The sequence below is a fragment of the Bos indicus x Bos taurus genome, chromosome 11, assembly GCF_003369695.1.
Source record: "Bos indicus x Bos taurus breed Angus x Brahman F1 hybrid chromosome 11, Bos_hybrid_MaternalHap_v2.0, whole genome shotgun sequence".
Lineage (NCBI taxonomy): Eukaryota > Metazoa > Chordata > Mammalia > Artiodactyla > Bovidae > Bos > Bos indicus x Bos taurus.
In genome coordinates this window covers 92505017-92526183 of record NC_040086.1, presented here as the reverse complement: position 1 = coordinate 92526183, position 21167 = coordinate 92505017, and the positions used below count along the sequence as shown (strand labels likewise).

The 21167-nt window shown below is 40.3% G+C and overlaps 2 protein-coding genes across 2 annotated transcripts; both read right to left on the bottom strand.

Moving 5' to 3' along the window:
- Nucleotides 1-6794: 6794 nt before the first annotated feature.
- On the bottom strand, nt 6795-7727 carry LOC113900777 (olfactory receptor 1L8-like). The gene has a single exon (XM_027554418.1). It carries the CDS (start codon nt 7725-7727, stop codon nt 6795-6797), a length of 933 nt encoding a protein of 310 aa, XP_027410219.1.
- An 11627-nt stretch (nt 7728-19354) lies between these two features.
- LOC113900863 (olfactory receptor 1L8-like) lies at nt 19355-20284 on the bottom strand. The gene has a single exon (XM_027554480.1). It carries the CDS (start codon nt 20282-20284, stop codon nt 19355-19357), a length of 930 nt encoding a protein of 309 aa, XP_027410281.1.
- Between the last annotated feature and the right edge of the window lie 883 nt (nt 20285-21167).

The window sequence follows — 21167 nt, the reverse complement described above, 5'->3', positions numbered from 1 at the left end:
TGACTTGGGTCTAAGTTATATGCAAGGTGCTTTGTTATTTCACATGCTCCAATTCCATTGTCCAAAACAGGAGAACCCACCAAGGCTTTTTGGTTACCAGTAGCAACTGTACTTTCCCAAAGAATCTGTCTGCAATGCAGGGGACCTGGGTCAATCACTGGGTTGGGAAGATTCCCTGGAGAAGGGAATGGCTACCCACTCCAGCATTCTTGCCTGATGAATTCTATGGACAGAGAAGCCAGGCAGGCTACAGTCCATACTGCCACTAACACTTTCACTTTCACAGCAGGTGTGCAGGGAAAGCTTCTCATCCTCATGGTCCATGATGTGGTCTTAGCTTCCCAAATCCATGGGCATCATAAGGACATTATATAGCAAGCTGTAGGGACAGAAGAAGAGTTTTCCTATAGACTCTATCAGAGTGGTCTTCTTTGATTCAAGTTGCTTAGTTCCTGTTCTGGGAGAAACTCTGTTTCCCTAATGGGAACATAGCAAAAAATAATATTTGCTTTGTGTAGTTCATGTTGTATTTTGGGAGATAAATCATGGAAAAACAGAATATAGAACATTATATCAGGTGAAGAGAAGTTTTATTAGCAAAATAGGGTATTATGAGACAATGGAGATGGCTGGAGGGTGTGGATGGTGAAACACAGAAGTCGCAGAACCATCATTCCTTCTAAAGCACAATAAGTTGTTATCCTATTGGATTTAACTTTGCACGTCTGGGGAACGGGTAAAGGTTTGCTGAAACAACCAACAGGGCAAGTCTAAGAGGAATGGTAAAGCTAGGTCAACATTGTTTTATTTTCCTTGTTTGGGCACAGAATGGGAAGCTAATCCTCCTTACCTCATGGCATGATATCATTTTGCAAAATTTTATGGAAGGAATATTTGTTCATGCATCTAGTGATTTGAGTGTATCAGTAGTTAAAGCAGAAAATAACAACCAGTGTTTACAAATACAGATTCCCTATGAAACCTATGCTAAGCACTTGACTAAATCCCATGATAAGGAATTATGAAGCATGCATTGTTTCAGGAAACTAAGGTTTACAGAGGTGAAGCGGTTTGCTCACGGTTACTAAGGAGTTGAATAGCAATCAGGTATCAAACACCAAGCTTATGCTCTTAAGCATTATGTACCTCTCCTCCAGTTTTGGTATATTTATTGTCTATCACAATCAGGCACAGACACTGTTTTCCTCATTTTGACAGTTTCCTACATGAATTACCCTTTTATGTCCCTTAACTGACAATGTTTCTTCTTCCATGATCAGAATGCATCCTTGGAGTTGCAAAAGAGGTAGCCTATCTTTCTGTGAAGTAGAGATGGAGGAAGTTGAAATTTTGAATCTGCATGATAAACTGGCCAAAATCAGGTGGAAAATTTTGACTATGTGTGACCGCTGTGTGTCTAGTGAGTGGAGTTGGGGTCCTGGAGTGGACAGTGCCCTGGACTAAAGTTGAATTGTGGGAATTTGATTTGTCCTCCATCACCTGTTCACAAACTCATTCTTGGTGTTTAATGAATAGCAACTGAGATACTATGTCTGTAAAGCAGTGTATCACACACTGATCAATATTCAAAGATGAGGTATTTATGGAAGGTTTGACTGGGGAATGTGGAATACAAAAGTTAGTGCAGTTAGTGAATTAATGGGATTCGGTGCTGTAGGTCACAGATGTGAAGAACACACAGGTTGATGACTAGAAAAAAGGAGGAATATTTTGGATCTGAGAATCAGGAAGAATCGTTCTAAAAGCACAGGGTGAGTGGATCAGGCTGTGAATATGATGGGTTTTCTTTTCTTTCCCTTCTACTGGTGGGGTTTTACTTCCAATAAAACCAATGGTATAAATGGGTTAGAGATCAAACTGGTTGAACTAAAGACCAAATGCCACATGGAAGTTCTACTTGGACCTTAGGATGTCTCAATCTGTGAGATATTGGAAAGTATCTGGGAGAAAAAAAGTAAGGTACCAAAGTGGGTTGGAGTAGCCAAGTGGGTGGCCAGCTTCTGAAGCTCACCTCTATGTCCAGATGCTTTTCCTTCTTTCCCAGCCTCTCCAGAAGCTGATGTGCACCATGTGCGTTCGTCAAGTCACGTCTGCTTCTCAGTCAAAGCTCAGCTTCCTCATGTGTCTCCCATGAAATTCAGGGCTGATTGACAAGGAAACAAGCAGGGATGGAGGAGGAGCTGATATACTACTCCAAAGGGGTAACACGTTTTCCTTCCCTGACCTCAACCCCCGCCCTTCTTTCTTAACGGTCCCTGGTCCCTAGCTCACTGCTGCTCTCCCAGCTCCAGATCTCAGAAGGCAGAGATGCTCTGACTCAAGTGGGAGGGCTCTCTTGATTGTGGCAGTACAGCCAGCTTCTCACAGTCTGAGGTCTCCTCTGTGGCCTCTGAGATTCTTATTAGGCTAAGGATGTTGTGGTGTGATGAACTCTCTAGGGGGTTTGTCTCCAAGGGGACAGAGGACCCCTGAGGCTTCCTGTTTAGATGTTGGGACTGATCTTTGATCTTCTTAATCTCTCTGTGACATCTCAAGGGCATGCTTCTGTTTCCCCAACTATAGTTATGAGGGATGGACAGATATTTATGTAGGTGAAATCTTGAATTTGGGGGGATTCGAATGTCGACCAAAGTGTATTCTAGATCTGGGGAAGACAAGCCGAAATGAGGAGGTTGCAATTTTTAGGATATTCAGTGAGGGGTAGTTCAATGGTGTAAATATGCTTTCCAGTGTCTGGGGAGGCACATGGATTAGACATTTTTGTATGTGGGATTAGACTAATGTAAGTTTATATAGGCTTAAATCATAGGGTCAGGCAATTGTTGTTGTCATATAGCAAACGGACTTTGGATCAAATAATGCGTGTGTTTTCAGAGTTTAGTCTCAGAGCTTTGGGGTTCAGCATGAGGAAAATAGATACTTATTAGAATGCTGGTCTTGCCTCTTAGTAGTTGCTTTTGAGAAGTTACTTAGCTCTATGAACCTCAAGTCCTTCCTCTGCTAAATGAAGATATAACTCTTCTTGGCACTGAAATCAGGGAGCAAATTTCCTTTTGGATTTTATACAGAGAATACTTGTGTATTTTGGTGAATATCATTCACAGCAAGGATATAGGGAAAAAAGTGCATTCTGCTACTGCCCTCAGGATAAGCCAGTGCCTCATACAACACATGTGTGTCTTTTCCCTTACCTGTGAATTTAATTTAAAAATTTTATCTACATATTAAGAGTAAATACTATAGAGACAGAAAGTCCTGGATTTGGGTCCTGCATCTTCTAATTACTATTCAGATGGCTGGCTTTCTTTCTATTAATTTAATCTCTTGACAAATACTATTTATTTACAGTTTATTGAGAAATAATGGACATAGAACATTGTTTAATGTGTACAACACAGTGATTTGACAGATGTATTTATTGCAAAATGATGTCCACAATAATGTTAGTTAACATATCCATAGTTTTGATTTTTGTAGTGACAACTTTTAAAATCTCCTGTCATAAAAATTTTCAAATGTACAGCACCGTCTTGTTAAACCTAGTCACCTTGCTGTATCTTTACTTGAACTATATAGATGATAGCAAATTCTTTCCTTAAGTGACTGTACCAATTTATATTGCTGCTGCTGCTGCTGCTGCTAAGTCACTTCAGTCGTGTCCGACTCTGTATGACCCCATAGACGGCAGCCCACCAGGCTCCTCTGTCCCTAGGATTCTCCAGGCAAGAATTGCCATTTCCTTCTCCAATGCATGAAAGTGAAAAGTCAAAGTGAAGTCGCTCAGTCGTGTCCGACTCTTAGCGACCCCATGGACTGTAGCCTACCAGGCTGCTCCATCCATGGGATTTTCCAGGCAAGAGTACTGCAGTGGGGTGCCATTGCCTTCTTCAAATTTATATTGCTACTAACAGCATAAATATGAAAAGTTTAAAAAATATGAAGCAATATAAAATTATGCTGTTAATTTATATTGCTACTAACAGCATAATTTTATATTGCTTCATATTTTTTAAACTTTTCATATTTATCCTCAGAATTCTAATTTTTATTATCTGTTGGTGTGCAATGGCTCCCCATTGTTATTTAATTTGCATTTCTCTGATTATTAATGTAACACATCATATTTTCATATGATTATTGGTCATTTAGATTTTCTTCTCTTTTGTGACATGTTTATTTAATTTTTTTCCTAGACCCTCATCTCCCTCAGCCCCCAGCTTTGCCTGTTTTTCTTACTGATTTCTAGGGATCTTTATGTACTCTTAATCTGGATGTTTTAATTGGTTTTATGAATTTCAAATACCTTTTACTATTTTGTTATTTGTCTTTTTCTGTTATGATGTCTTTGATAGTAACACAGTCTAATTTACAATTTCCTTTTATGGTTAGTGCTTACTTTCTGTTTCTTATTAAAGAAATATTTTTCTATCTTAAGGAGAAAAAGATATTCTCCTATATTACTTTCTAAACATTTTTAGTTTTTGGTTTTCATATGTAAGTTTGTAACTCATCAGGAGTAAATTTTTGCATATGGTATGTGGTAAGAATCCAGTTTCATTTTTGCATGTGATTTTCCAACTGTCTTAAGCTGCACTCAAGAAAAAATGCGCCTCATTCGTGTGAAGTGTATACCAACAGGGGGCGGGGTGTGTGTGTTTCTGGGCTCTCTATTTTATAGCAGCTGTCTTGTTTGTCTACTCTTTCACCAATATACACATAGCCTTCATTACAATAGGTCTATAGTGGGTCTTGGTATCTACTAGACTAGTGATTCTCAAAGTATTTTTCTTAATCAGTATGTGGCATCACCTGAGGGCTTGTTAGAAATGAAAATTCTTGGACCTCACTCAGACTGACTCGAGGGACATAGCCATAGCTCCATGGCCATGCCCAGTCTTGGAGAAAAGTGTACAGATCAGAATTTTCTCTTCCAAACCCAAAGTGTTGATAGCAAAAACCCTATGTTGTATAGAAGTGTGATTGTTTCAGGCATGAAGTGTTTTGTCCTTATCTAGTTCATCAAAATGAGAATTAGGACATTCAATGGAGGGTCCCATCGGTGATCCGACCTCTTTTCTACCAGCTCTTTCCTATCATGATGCGATATTATTGCTTTTTAAACAAAACAAAACTCAACAAAATTCAATGATGAGGAACAACAGAGCAATAGATAGATTTTACAGTACTCTTAACAATTGGTGTTTATTTATGAAAAAAAAATGTCCCCGTTTAAAAATTCTGATGTTAAAAATATGTGCAGACTTTAAAGCACACATTATTTCCTTCTAGTCTTTTGTGTAACGGTGTGTGTGTTATATGTGTGTGTGTGTGTGCATGTGTGTGTAAGGCTGCATGTTTTCTTACTGGGTATATAATCTCACCAGATACAAAAAAATATACCCACACACACACACACACACACAGATATATACTTTTTTTTTATCCTAACAGGTTTATTCATAGACAATTTCGTTGGTATTCGAATGGCTTTTCACGTCAGTCCTAGAGATATACCTCCTTATGTATATCTATTACAGATTATTTCTCTCTATGGAAAAATTGAAGCACTATTTATCTATTTCTCTATTGATGGGCATTTAGATTATTTTTAATTTTTCTAATTTTTTCTATTATGAAAAATGCTGCAATCAGTGAGTATCTGTATACATGTAGATTATACACTTGGTATAGCATTACTGAAGGCATGAGTCCAGAAATACAAATACTGGGACATAGGCAGTGGTCAGGAATTTTCAATCATGCAGCTTCCCACATAAAGACTAGGTTAGTCTTTTCTATGGGGGGCTCCTTAAAATGCAGGTTCACAGGCCCACATGAGACCTATTGAATAATAGCTCCAAGAAGAACATAGAAGAAGAATAAATGATAAAATATTCAGATATAAAATAAAGTATAAAATCACTGAGTAATAATAGAGAATAAAGGAAGAAACAGAAGTGAACAGTATAAAGTCCTTGCCTAGATGACTCTACTTCCCAGAGCCCTCAGTATGTCTCTGAATGGTTCCCAAAGTTCCTAGTTATATCTGCCTTTAATGTTCACATGCGCGTTTTATACTCTCCTTAGAATCATTAATTCTAAGTACATAGAATTAATGTATGCACTTTCTCTGGGAAGCAGACAGATCTGGATGACTATGATGGTGGCAAGAGGGGACTCTCTAAGGGAACTAAAGCTAAGAGAGGGAACAAGACCAGTGTCTCGAGGCATATTTGAGGCACCAGATGACCAGGGTAGAGACCCAGAGGCAACTCAGCCTCATGTACCCTGGCTTGATAATTACTAAATTACTGCAACGATTTTCAAAAAGCTAGCTCATTACAGAAATTACATTGAAACCCAAATTATATTAAGAGAATCAAAAGTTATCGGACTGATGTATGTTCTAGGAAATTTTGTGGAAAACAAAGGTTTCAACAGCATTTGAAGCAATGAAAAAGATGTGGTTTCCTGGAGAAGAGGAAGGCAGAAAGAGAGTTGCAGATATATGAAAAATGGAAGCCAAGATATTGGTAGACCTGGAGCCTATTCCTGAATCATCATAAAATCTCCATGGTTAGTAGTTGCATGTGTAAAGAAGTGGGTGCAAACCAACATCCATGACACATGTGAGTCATATTTACTGACCTACAAGAGTTTATTATGTTTGTCAAGAACCAAGAGAAACAGGATCTAGAGCCACAGAGAAACCCATGAACATATCCCCAGAAGGCTAGGATTTCCTCCTTCTAGCTAGGATTTCCTCCTTCTAGCTAGGATTTCCTCCTGCCCAGCAGCTTCCCCAGGCCCCTCTTCATGTCTTTGTTTCTCAGACTGTAAATGAAAGGGTTGAGCATGGAGGTCAGGACCGTGTAGACAATTGTTGCCACTCGGTCCTGAACAGTGTAGCTGGACAAGGGCTGTAAATACACATAAAAGATGCTTCCATAAAACAGGATGACCACAGTAAAGTGGGAGCCACAGGTGGAGAAGGCTTTGCGTTTCCCTGCAGCTGAGGGGATCCTGAGAACTGCTATGAGGATTCGCACATACGAGAAAACAATGCATAGGAAGGGGGTCACCCAAAACACCAGCCCTTCTGTCTTTATTGTGAGATCATTGACAAATATGGAGGAGCAGGACAATTTCAGCAGAGGGTTGATATCACAGAAAAAGTGGTGGACAACATTGGAGTCACAGAAGGTGAGCTGATTCAGCAAAAGTATGTGTAGGAGTGAGTGAAAGTGAGGCAGTGAGCAGGAGAAGGCCACCAGCAGGACACAGGGGCGGCGGCTCATGATGGTGATATAGTGGAAGGGGTCACAGATGGCCACATAGCGGTCATAGGCCATGGCTGCCAGAAGATAACTATCAGTGTTGCCCAAGGCATATGTAAAATACATCTGGGCCAGACATCCAGCATAGGAGATGGTCTTCTTCTCTGACAGGAAATTCACCAGCATCCTGGGGACAATGGTTGTTGAGAAGCAAATGTCAATGAAAGACAGGAAACTCAAGAAGAAATACATGGGGGTGTGCAGTTGGGGGTCAGAACAGATGGCCAGGATGATGAGCAGGTTCCCTGTTATGGTGACCAGGTATATGATGAGGAAGAGGATAAAGAGTGGTTTCTGGTCCTCTGGCCGCGAGGAGAGTCCCAGGAGTATGAACTCAGAGACACTGTTGTTTTGATTGAGTCTTTCCATTGACTTTGGTCTAGCTATGTACAAGAAGGTTTGTTATTTATCATGCTCCAATTCCACAGCCCAAATTACAAGAACCCAGCAAGTCTTTGTTGTCCTCTATTTGGGCACTATTAGCAGCTGTGCTGGGAAAGCTTATTACCCTCTTGGTCCCTTGATGTGGTCCTCCCTTCCCAAATCCATGTGATCATAAGGCCTTATGATGAAACCTGAAGGAACAGAAGGGTTTTCCTTTAGAAACCATCACAGCTGGACCCCTTGATTCAAGTTCCTTAGTTCCTAGTCTATGAAATCTGTGTCCCTGCTGGGAATACAGCAATAGAACAGAAATTCTTGCCTTTGTGTAATTCATGTAGCTTGGGTGATAAGTCAGATGATCACAAACAGTATATGTAATACAGTATCAGGTAGTGATACATACACGTAGCAGTACAGAATACATCAAGGCTGTATATTGTCACCCAGCTTGTTTAACTCATATGCAGAGTACATCATGCAAAATGCCGGGTTGGATGAAGCATAAGCTGGAATCAAGATTTCTGGGAGAAATACCAATAACCTCAGATACACATATGATACAACCTTTATGGCAGAAAGTGAAGAGAAACTAAAGGGCCTTTTGATGAAATTGAAAAAAGAGAGTGAAAAAGCTGACTTAAAACTTAACATTCAAAAAATTAAGGTCATGGTATCCAGTCCCATCACTTCATGGAACATAGATAGGAAAACAGTGGAAACAGTGACAGACTTAATTTTCTTGGGTTCCAAAATCACTACAGATGGTGATTGCACCCATGAAATGAAAAGATGCTTGTTCCTTGGAAGAAAAGCTATGACCAATCTACACAGCGTATTAAAAAGCAGAGACATTACTTTACTAGGTCCATCTAGTCAAACGTACTGTTTTTCCAGTAATCATGAATGGATGTGAGAGTTGGACTATAAAGAAAGCTGAGCACCAAAGAATTGATGTTTTTGAACTGTGGTGTTGGAGAAGACTCTTGAGAGTCCCTTGGACTGCAAGGAGATCAAACCAATCAATCCTAAAGGAAATCAGTCCTGAATATTCATTGGAAGGACTGATGTTGAAGCTGAAACTCCAATACTTTGGCCACCTGACATGAAGAACTGACTCATTGGAAAAGACTCTGATGCTGGAAAGATTGAAGGCAGGAGGAGAAGGGGAAAACAGGATTAGATGGTTGGATAGCATCACCGAGTGTATGGACATGAGTTTGAGCAAGCTCTGGGTGTTGGTGATGGACAGGGAAGCCTGGCGTGCTGCAGTCCATAGGGTCGCAAAGAGTTGGACATGACTGAGTGATTGAACTGAACTGAACTGAGTGATACATTTGTTTTAAAAACAGGGTATTATTAGTATAAGCAGATAGAGATCATTGGAGGTGGAGAGTACTTTTTTTTCCATTTTCTTTTTTTAATATAAATGTATTTATTTTAATTGGAGGCTAATTACTTTACAATATTGTATTGGTTTTGCCATATATCAACATGAAGGACCCCCATTCTTTACCAAAGCAAATTCAGTTGCTGTAAAACTAGACCTTGTGTGTCTTCGATAGAAATAAGCATTTGCCAAAATAATCAATAGGGAATATCTGAGAGGAAATTGAATCCAATTCAACAGTGGTTTTTCCTTGTTTGGACACAGAATGAAGGGTTCTTAACCTTTCAAAGGTTAACTCCTCCTGAACTCACGGCATGCTATCATCAGTTTATGCAAGTCTCCCCTCTTTCATAAATCATTCTTCCCTTCATTAATCCCCTGTCCTAAACCACTTTTGCACAGAAAGGAATCCATTGTTAACTATACAATTCATGTTTTAAAATTTCTTCTCTCATATATTTGTTCAAAGATACGTCTGAGAAACATGTAAATATGTGTCTTCCAGTCATACTCAGGACATCAAGTCTTGTGTGCGTTGGTGTGCTTGGTCGTTCAGTCGTGTCCAACTCACTGAGGCCCCAGGGACTATAGCCTGCCAGGCTCCTTTGCCCATGGAATTTTCCAGGCAAGAATACTGGAGTGAGGTGCCATTCCCTTCTCAGGGAGATCATCCTAGGGATTGGATCCACGTCTTACAACTCCTGCACTGGCAGGCAGATCCTTTACCACTAGTGCAACCTGGGAAGGCCTTAAAGTCATATATTACATATGAATTTATTAATATATTAATTTATTTAACATTGTTAAATTAATACATTACTTCATTTACAATTAACTGCTCATATTTTTATATAAGTTATTAAACATCTTTAAACCTCAAGTACTTCATGTGTTATATAGGACACAAATATTCACATTCTCATGAAGATAGTGAAATAATGCATGAAAACACTTAGAAGAGAGAAGAGCATATTGTCAGCATGCAGGAGAAGCTGTTGATCCTCATCAGTCCCTTTGTCACCTTCCTTTATCTTCTATTTCTTGATGTTCTGAAAATCAATTAATTTATGTACGTAAAGTATCACATCCCTCACTGCCAAATTGTCCAGCTAATTTCAGGATTTGTCAGCTTTTTATGGAAAGAATATTTGTTTATGCACTGAAGAATTGGATGAATCAGTAATTAAAGCTGATAATAATGACCAATATTTATGGGTAAGTATTATGAACCAAGCTTATGCTAAACATGCCACTAAATCCCAAGGAATTATGAAGCATTTCAGGAGACTAAGGCTTACAGAGGTGAAGTGGTTTGCTGAAGTTCACTAAGGACGTGAGAAGCAATCAGGTTTAACTCCAAGCTGGCTCACTCTAAGTTTATGCTCTCCAGTGTTAAGCTTCCCCTCCTCTAGTTACGCTATGTTAATTGTCGATCACCATCAACATAGGCACTGTTTTCATTGTTCTAAAAATTTCCTACTCGAATTGCCCTTGTACCCTCTGACACACTTTCTTCTCCCATATTCAGCATTTATCCTTGTATTTGCTAGAGAGGTAGCCTTTCTGTGTTGTAGTGGAATTTGAAAATATGAATATCCATGATTAACGGGCCAAATCGGGTGGAAAAAATTGGCCATGAATGACTGGGGCATGTCTGGTGTGTGGAGCTGGTTTTGTGCAGTGAACAGTGCCCTCTGGTGAAGACAAACAATGAGGAGTTTGGTTCATCCTGCATCACCCGCTCACAAGCTGGTTCCTGATATTTTATGAATAACAAGGGAGACACTATGTCTGTAAAGCAATACATCACACACAGATCAATATTCAAAAGTGAGTCATTGTGAAAGGGCTGCCTGGGGAATGTGCAATACAAAAATTAGTGGAGATTTGGTGAATTAATGGAATTGATTGCTTTAGGTCAGAGAAGTGATGAACACCCAGGCTGATGACTAGAAAGAGAGGAAGGTTTTGGATCTGAGAATCATGAAGATTAGCTCTAAAAGGACAGGGTATATAAATGATGCTGGGAATACAACTCTTTCTTTCCTCTTATTTCTATTGAAGGATTTTGCTTCCACCAAAACATATGGTATAGGTGCCTAGAAGTCCAACTGGATGAATTTAAAACCAAGTGACATATGGAAATGTTACTTGGATCTTATGACTTCCCAATCCATGAAATATTTGAAAGTATCAAAGAGAAAAGAGTAAGTACCAAACTGGGTTGGAGTAGCCAAGTGAGTGGCCAGCTTCTGAAGCTCACCTCCACGTCCAGATGCCTTTCTTTCCCTCCCAGCTGCTCCAGAAGACGATGTGCACCGCGTCTTTTCATCAGGTCGAATCTGATTCTCAGCCAAAGTTCAGCTTCTGCATGTGTCTTCCACGTACTTCTGGGCTGATTGACAAGGAGAGAAGTAGGGATGGAGGAGGAGCCGACATACTACTCCAAAGGGATAACACATTTCCCTTTCCTGACCTCAACCCCCATTTCTTCCCTAACACCTGGTCCCTAGCATGATGCTGCTCCTCCCAGCTCCAGATCTCAGAAGGCAGAGATGGTCTGACTCAAGTGGGAGGACTCTCCTGATTGTGGAAGCCCAGCCAGCTTCTCATGAGTCTGAGATCTGCTCTGCTGGTCTCTGGGGCATTTATTAGGCTGAGGGAGTCGTGATGTGAGCACCTCTCAGAGGAGTTTGTCCTTGAATCTCTGTAGGCAGAGAAAGCAAATGGGAATCACAGCCAGCGCTGCTGACTCCAAGAGGACAGGGGACCCCTGAGGCTTCCTGTTAACATGTTGGCACTAATCTCAGAGTTTCTGAACCTCAGTACATCATCTCAAGACTATGCTTCAGTTTCCCCAGGATGGTCTATCATGAGTGGACAAATATTTATGTGGGTGAGTACTTTTATTTCAGGGGATTCAGGTATGGACCAAGGTGTAGTCTAGATCTGGCAGATCATAAGTCAATGTGGGAACATTGTACTTTTCAGGGGATTCAGTTGAGGGAGATCAATGGTGTGTATGTGCTTGCCAGTGTCTGGGGTGCACGTGGATTAGATTTTTTCTGTGTGGGATTAGGTTATTATTAATGTATTTTTAATGCACAGGGTCAGGCAAAATGTGTTGTCATATTTAACAAAGGAGCTTTCGAAAAAAATGTATGTATTTCAGAGTTCAGGTGGTATGCATACAAAGTAGAATATTACTCAGCCAGAAAAAAGGAAATCTTGGCTCTGGCAACAACATGGATGGACCTGGAGCAGTGTTTTGAGGTTAAGTTCTTTCTTTAAATTTTTTAAAATTGAGGTATGGTTGATATACAATATTATGTAAGTTCGGGTATCCAACATAGTGAATTGCAATTTTTAAAGGTTATACTCCATTTATAGTTATTATACAATATTGGGTATATTTTCTGTGCTGAACAATATGTCCCTGTAGGTTATTTATTTTCTACATAGTGGTTTGTACCTCTTAATTCTCTACCCCTAACTTGTCTCTTCCCTTTCTCTTTGCCTACTGCTAATATATAGTTTGGTGTATGTATCTACAAGTTTGTCTTTTTAAATTTTTCATTATTTTGTCTTTTAATAGTCTATTCATCTAGTCAAGGCTATGGTTTTTCCTGTGGTCATGTATGGATGTGAGAGTTGGACTGTGAAGAAAGCTGAGCGCCGAAGAATTGATGCTTTTGAACTGTGGTGTTGGAGAAGACTCTTGAGAGTCCCTTGGACTGCAAGGAGATCCAACCAGTCCATTCTGAAGGAGATCAGCCCTGGGATTTCTTTGGAAGGAATGATGCTGAAACTGAAACTCCAGTACTTTGGCCATCTCATGTGAAGAGTTGACTCATTGGAAAAGACTCTGATGCTGGGAGGGATTGGGGGCAAGAGGAGAAGGGGACGACAGAGGATGAGATGGCTGGATGGCATCACTGATTCGATGGATGTGAGTCTCAGTGAACTCCGGGAGTTGGTGATGGACAGGGAGGCCTGGCATGCTTCGATTCATGGCGTCTCAAAAAGTCGGACACGACTGAGTGACTGATCTTATCTGATCTGATCTAAGTGATATCATATAGTATTTGTCTCTGTTATTGTTTCATTTAGTGTTTTGTTTTTATTCAATGAAAGATTCTTTAAATTCTATAGTGCTTTACAACTTTTAAAAGTTTCACTTACACAATTTCATATAATCCCACAGTAACCCTTTTTAACAAGTTCCATACCCTGGTGTTTCCCCTCCCCTTCTCCTTCTCCCTGCTGGTAACTACTAGTTATTTCTGTACAGCTGTGAGTCTGTAATCATTTGTTCCATACAAAGTTATTATAATACTATTGACCTCATTTCTTAAAATTATATTGCTGCTGCTAAGTCGCTTCAGTCGTGTCTGACTCTGTGCGACCCCATAGGTGGCAGCTCACCAGGCTCCCCCGTCCCTGGGATTCTCCAGGCAAGAATACTGCAGTGAGTTGCCATTTCCTTCTCCAAGATGTACATTACATCTCCACAACTTATTTATTTATAACTGGAAGTTTGTATCTTTTAGTTCCCTTCAACTATACCCTCTCCCCTGCAAAGTCCATCTCCTCTGGCTACCACCCGTCTCTTCTCTGTACATGTGAGACTTTTCATTTGTTTTGCTTGTTTTGTTATTCATATTCCACATTGAAGTGAGGTCATACGATATTTTTCTTTCTCTGTGTGATTATTTCACTTAGCATCATACCCTCTAAGTTCATCCATGTTGTTGCAAATGGCAAGATCTCATTTTTTCTGGCTGAGTAGTATTCTATTTTGTATGCATACCACATTGTTTTAAAATCTATTTATCTACTGATGGATAGTTAATTAGTTTCATACTTTCTCTGTGGTAAACAATGCTCCAGTGAACGTTAGGGTGCACTTTTTTTTTTTCAATTAGTGTGTTTGTTTTCCTCAAGAAAATGCTCAGAAGTGAAACTGCTGGATCATGTGGCAGTTCTATTTTTAACTCTTTGAGTTCCTTCCAGTATAATTTTCCACACAATTTAAATCTGTTGTAGTTAAAAGACCAATCAGATTCCACCATACAGGGTGGAGGACCGCAGCATGTCTCTCTTGTACTCAGGTGCCTGCTTTAACCAAGGTGTCATCCTGGTTACAGAAACATAAAGCAGCAGCTGCTCGCTGACAGTCTCAGTATGTCACTGATGTTCAAAGGCAGGCGCCCTGTCTTAGTGCTACAGCAAATGTAACAGCAATATGTGTCTACAGTGATAATCCTAACTTACTATTGTCTAGGCAGGTCTTTAAGAAACTCATTGATAGCTTCTCTCTAAATTGTATACAAAATGTCTCAGGAAATTATTATAGTTTGGCTTTGGCCCAATACTTCATCTCCTGGAAAAACAAACCCTGGAAACATCCTGTATTGGCCCTGACTCAGCACTACATGTGAGAGAGGCAGTTAAAAACACTACACTCTTGCTTTGAGGTGATTTGCAAGAAAGGAATATTGAATCCCTTTCCTGCCTTTATTTTTCATTAGGTGATCTCACTTCAGCTGCCTTAGTTCTCCCACTTTTTCCAATTACTAGCTGTCCTAAAACTAAGATCATGGCATCCGGTCCCATCACTTCATGGCAAATAAAAGGGGAAACAATGGAAACAGTGAGAGACTTTAATTTTGGGGGCTCCAAAATCACTGCAGATGGTGACTGCAGCTGTGAAATTAAAAGACACTTGCTCCTTGAAAGAAAAACTATGACCAACCTAGACAGCGTATTAAAAAGCAGAGACATTACTTTGCTGACAAAGGTCCATTTACTCAAAGCTATGGTTTTCCCAGTTATCATGAATGGATGTGAGACTTGGACTATAAAGAAACCTGAGCAGCAAAGAATTTATGATTTTGAACTGTGGTATTGGAGAAGACTCTTGAGATTCCCTTGGACTGAAAGGAGTTCAAACCAGTCAATCCTAAAGGACTAGACAGCATATTAAAAAGCAGAGACATTACTTTGCCAGCAAAGGTCCATTTAGTCAAAGCTATGGTTTTCCCAGTAGTCATGTATGGATGTGAGAGTTGGACTATAAAGAAAGTTGAGCACCAAAGAATTGATGCTTTTGAACTCTGGTATTGGAGAAGACTCTTGAGAGTCCCTTGGACAGCCAGGAGATCCAACCAGTCCATCCTAAATGAAATCAGTCCTGAATATACATTGGAAGATCTGATGCTGAAGCTGAAACTCCAATCCTGCAGCCAACTGATGTGAAGAACTGACTCATTGGAAAAGACCCTGATACTGGGAGAGATTGAAGGCAGGAGGAGAAGGGGACAACAGAGGTTGAGATGGTTGGATGGCATCACTGACTCAATGGACAAAAGTTTGAGTAAGCTGCAGGAGTTGGTGATGGACAGGGAAGCCTGGCTTGCTGCAGTCCATGGGGTCGCCAAGAGTTGGACATGACTGACTGACTGAACAGAACTGAGCCTGTCCTAACCCAGACTGCACTTCTCTGGATAATCAGCTCTGGTTCAGCTCTACTGCCTTCTATAGGCATGCAGAAAGATGAGGGTCTCCAGAGCTGCTGCTTTTGTCCATTTGTAGGAAGAAGTGCAACACCAGTGTCTCAGATGGTAAAGAATCTTCCTGCAGTGCAGGAAACCCAAGCTTGATTGCTGGGTTGAGGAGATCCCCTGGAGAAGTGAATAGCTACCCACTCCAGTATTCTTGCCTGGAGAATCCCATAGACAGGAGAACCAGGTGGGCCATAGTCCAAGGGATCGCAAAGACTTGGTTTTGACTGAGTGATTTTAAACTAGAAGACCAGAAAGAAGAGGAAAGACAAAGAATGATGGGATTATCTCTAAATAGAGGGCCTGAGACATTACCCATGGTCAGTCTTAATTGGGCCCATATGCAGAGTACACCATGAGAAACGCTGTGCTGGAAGAAGCACAAGCTGGAATCAAGATTGCTGGGAGAAATATCAGTAACCTCAGATATGCAGATGACACCACCCTTATGGCAGAAAGTGAAGAGGAACTAAAAAGCCTCTTGATGAAAGTGAAAGAGGAGAGTGAAAAAGTTGGCTTAAATCTCAACATTCAGAAAACGAAGACCATGGCATCTGGTCCCATCACTTCATGGGAAATAGATGGGGAAACAGTGGAAACAGTGTCAGACTTTATTTTTTCGGGCTCCAAAATCACTGCAGATGGTGACTGCAGCCATGAAATTAAAAGACGCTTACTCCTTGGAAGGAAAGTTATGACCAACCTAGATAGCATATTGAAAAGCAGAGACATTACTTTGCCAACAAAGGTCCGTCTAGTCAAGGCTATGGTTTTTCCTGTGGTCATGTATGGATGTGAGAGTTGGACTGTGAAGAAGGCTGAGCACCGAAGAATTGATGCTTTTGAACTGTGGTGTTGGAGAAGACTCTTGAGAGTCCCTTGGACTGCAAGGAGATCCAACCAGTCCATTCTGAAGGAGATCAGCCCTGGGATTTCTTTGGAGGGAATGATGCTGAAGCTGAAACTCCAGTACTTTGGCCACCTCATGCAAAGAGTTGACTCATTGGAAAAGACTTTGATGCTGGGAGGGATTGGGGGCAGGAGGAGAAGGGGACGACAGAGGGTGAGATGGCTGGATGGCATCACTGACTCGATGGACTTGAGTCTGAGTGAACTCCGGGAGTTGGTGATGGACAGGGAGGCCTGACGTACTGCGATTCATGGGGTCGCAAAGAGTCAGACACAACTGATTGACTGAACTGACTGAGACGAAGGCATGCTCCAGAACATTTTTCCTTTAGAAGTAGGCACAGTCAAAATTTGTTGTTGTTCAGTTGCTAAGTCATGTCTGACTCTTGGAGACCCCATAGATTGTAGCATACCAGGCTCCTCTGTTCTTTATTATCTCCTGGAGTTTGCTCAAATTCATGTCCGTTGAGTCAGTGATGCTAACTATCTCATCCTCTGCTGACCGCTTCTCCTCTTGCCCTCAATCTTTCCCAGCATCAGGGCCTTTTCCAATGAGTCAGCTCTTCACATCAGGTAGCCAAAGTATTGGAGCTTCAGCTTCAGCACCAGTCCTTCCAATGAATATTCAGAGTTGATTTCTTTTAGGATCGACTGGTTTGATATCCTTGCTGTCCAAGGGTCTCTCAAGAGTCTTCTCCAGCACCACAGTTCAAAAGCATCAATTCTTTGGTATTCAGCCTTCTTTATGGCCCAACTCTCACATCCATATGTGATTTCTGGAAAAACCATAGCTTTGACTATACAGACCTTTGTAGGCAAACTGGTTGGAATGAAATAGAATTCTCAGCAGCACTGTCTCCTTTGGTATGGACATATAAATAGTACCCTTAACTTAAATCAATTGGATTCCCAAGACAAAGAGTAAACTGGTGAACGTGTTAGTTGCTGAGTTGTGTCCAACTCTTTGAGACCCCATGGAACTTCATTTAGCCCACCAGGCTCTTCTGTCCATGAAATTCAACAGACTAGAATACTGGAGTGGGTTGCCATACCCTTCTCCAGGGATCTTCCCAGGATCGAACCTGGGTCTCCTGCATTGCAGGTAGATTCTTTACCGTCTGAGCCACCACACGAGACAAAGAGAAAATTGGTGAGTTGAAGGTAAATTTTGTGAGGTGAAGGGTAACATTACCCTTGACCCTCTCATTCCCTTGTATTCAGATGAAGCGCACATTCAGCTGGTATTAATCTTTATTGTGCACCAGTGATGAATCATCCCCAAAGCCTTTGCTTATTATCTCCAGTTTCCTGGCTTTTTTTTTTTAATTGATACATAATTTTTAGTTAGTAAAATGACAAATCTTATGTGTACAGCATTTTACTGATGACTTGGTCATCTTTTTCTTGTTGATGACCATTTAATTTGTGTTTAGTTTTTCCTAACATAAAATACTATGAATATTTTTGAGTTTTTAATAAACGTAAAGTGTTTTTATGTTTATAAGAATTTCCATACTGCTTTCCAAAGTGATTGTGTAATTTTATATTACCAGTCACTGCCTCTAGGTCATGAGGTTATGGTAATTTTTAAATTTTACTTAAAAATTTTTTGTATTATATTTTTTTGCTTATTTTTTTGCTTATTAATACTAAAATGCTTTATCTTTAAAAAAATTTTTTTTAATTAGAGGCTAATTACTTTACAATATTGTATTGGTTTTGCCATACATCAACATGAATCTGCTACGGGTGTTCATGTGTTCCCAATCCTGAACCCCCCTGCCACCTCCCTCCCCATACCATCCCTCTGGGTCATCCCAGTGCACCAGCCCCAAGCTTCCTATATTCTGCAAGACTTGGAGTTTCTAGAAGAAATATTAAGTTATATAATGTATACCTGTGGCAGATTAATGTTGATATAGGCAAATTTTTTCTTATTAAAAAAAATAAACATATAGTTGTAGAAAGAGGTGGAGGAAAAAATGGTTTCAACATTCCTATTGTTGAATGGATAATTTCTTGGTTCTTGTTCTTTCTGATCATTAGCAATTTTTTAAATTTAAATTTATTTATTTTAATTGGAGGCTAATTACTTTACAATGTTGTATTGGTTTTGCCATACATCAAAATGAATTTTAATTGTTTGGAAAAATGAGGAAATTTAAAAGAAAGACATAGCAATATAATAAAGGAGGAATGGAAAACCAAGAGAAGAGAAAAAGTGAAAACTTAAGTTTTAAACAAAAAAATTTTGAAAGAGAAAAATGAAGAATTATGAAAATCTTCAAATTGAAAATCAGCTAAAATGTACTTTCTCCTTCTCCTCCTCCTCCCTCTCCTTTCTTGCTCTCCCTTTTCAAATGTTTACAAAGGCATCCAAGAGCTACAAATTAGGAAATTATTTTTAGTGATATACTGAAATGTGAAGGATGTTGGTGGATAAGTCTTGAAAAGAGAGCAATTTGTTCAGGAAGTATCCGTGGGAAAAGGATTAGTTTAAGCATCTCATTTGGAAGATTCACTGTGATGACTCTTGATAGGAGAGAGGAGAAATAGAGAGGGAAAGTATCTTGATTAAGCAGAGGCAGAGCCAACTGAAGGATCATCATCACTGGATGTAATTACCCATGATGCCTCATCTCACATGGGTTAAAGAAGCCAACCTCCAAGAACTTGCTTGTTTACCAAGAATCAGCAGAAACCAGATTCAAGTGGAGCAGAATCCACACGTGTGTTTCTCAAGAGGGTGCTGCCTATGGTTTCCTTCTAACCAACAGCTTTCTCAGGCCCTGTTTCAGGTCTTTGTTTCTCAGGCTGTAGATAAAGGGATTGAGGGTGGAAGTTAAAACTGTGTAGACGATTGTTGCCATGTGGTCCCTGATGGTGTAGGTGGACACAGGCTGTAAATAGACATAGAAGATGCTTCCATAAAAGAGTGTTACCACAGTGAGGTGAGACCCACACGTGGAGAAGGCTTTGCATTTCCCAGCAGCCGAGGGAATTTTGAGAACCGCAAGGAGGATTCGAATATACGAAAAAGTAATGCATAGAAAGGGAGTCACCAAAAAAACAGATCCTTCTATCATCATCACAATTTCATTGACAAATGTGGAGGAGCAGGATAATTTCACCAGAGGGCTGAAGTCACAGAGGAAGTGGTGGATAATATTAGAGTCACAGAAAGTGACCTGATTCAGCAGAAGTGTATGTAGGAGTGAGTGGAAGTGAGGCAATGAGCAGGAGAAGGCCACCAGCAGGACACAGCGGTGATGGCTCATGATGGTGACATAATGGAAGGGGTCACAGATGGCCACATAGCGGTCAAAGGCCATGACTACTAGAAGCCAACTGTCAGTGTTGCCCAAGGCATATATAAAATACATCTGGGTCAGACACCCAGCATAGGAGATGGTCTTATGTGACAGGAAGTTCACCAGCATCCTGGGGACAATGGTGGTTGTGAAGCAAATGTCAATGAAAGACAGGAAACTCAAGAAGAAATACATGGGGGTTTGGAGCTGGGAGTCAGAGTGGATGGCCAGGATGATGAGCAGGTTCCCTGTTATGGTGACCAGGTATATGATGAAGAAGATGATGAAGAGTGGCTTCTGGTCCTCAGGCAGGGAGGAGAGTCCCATGAGGATGAATTCAGAGACTCTGCTGGTTTGGTTGAGTCTTTCCATTGACTTGCATCTAGTCATATACAAGAAGGTTTGTTATTTGTCATGTTCCAATTCCATAGCCCAAGTCATGATAACCCAGCAAGTCTTTCTTTCCTCTATTTGGTCACTGTTAGTAGCCGTCCCGGGAAAGCATGTCCAGCTTATGGTCGTTGATGTGTTCTTCCCTTCCCAAATTCATGGGCATCATAAGGGCCTTGTATTGCAAGCTGGAGAGACAGAAGAAGACAAGTTTTCCTTTAGAAATTGCCAGAGGTGGCCCTCTCTGATTCAAGTTCCTTAGTTCCTACTCTGGGAAAAGTCCTATTTCCTTACTGGGAACATAGCAAGAAAACTGACAAATCTTTGCCTTTGTGTAGTTTATGTTGTACTTTGGGAGTTAGATCATCAACAAACAAATACATAACATAGTATCAGGTATGGATAAATTTTGTTAAGCAAGTAGAGCAACCTAAGAGAATGGAGCTGACTGGGGAGTGGAGGTGGAGGTATTTTAGATAGGGAAGTCAGAGAGCCCTCATTTTTTATTAAAGCAAATTCTGTTGCATAATTCTAAAGTTTTTCCTTGCAGTGTTTTGGATAGAATAAGAGCATTTGTGAAAATAATCAACAGGGCAAATCTAGGAAGAACGGTAAATGTAGTTCAACAGCATTTTTTCCTCCTCTTGGCAGAGAATGAGAGGTTCATCCTTCTTAGTTCATGGGATGCTATCATCGCCAGTCTGTGCAAGTTGTATATAATTTTTCCTTTCTTTAATTCCCCTGTCCTAAATCTCATGTGTACAGGATGGGCATCCTTTGTTGATTATTCAATTCATGTTTAAAAATTTCTTTTTCATATGTTTATTTAAAAATATATGAGAAACATTTATATACATTTTTTTCA

What these genes read in the sequence shown, in the direction of transcription:
- LOC113900777 (XM_027554418.1), bottom strand. Translation starts at nt 7,727, where the DNA reads ATGGAAAGACTCAATCAAAACAACAGTGTCTCTGAGTTCATACTCCTG.
- LOC113900863 (XM_027554480.1), bottom strand. Translation starts at nt 20,284, where the DNA reads ATGGAAAGACTCAACCAAACCAGCAGAGTCTCTGAATTCATCCTCATG.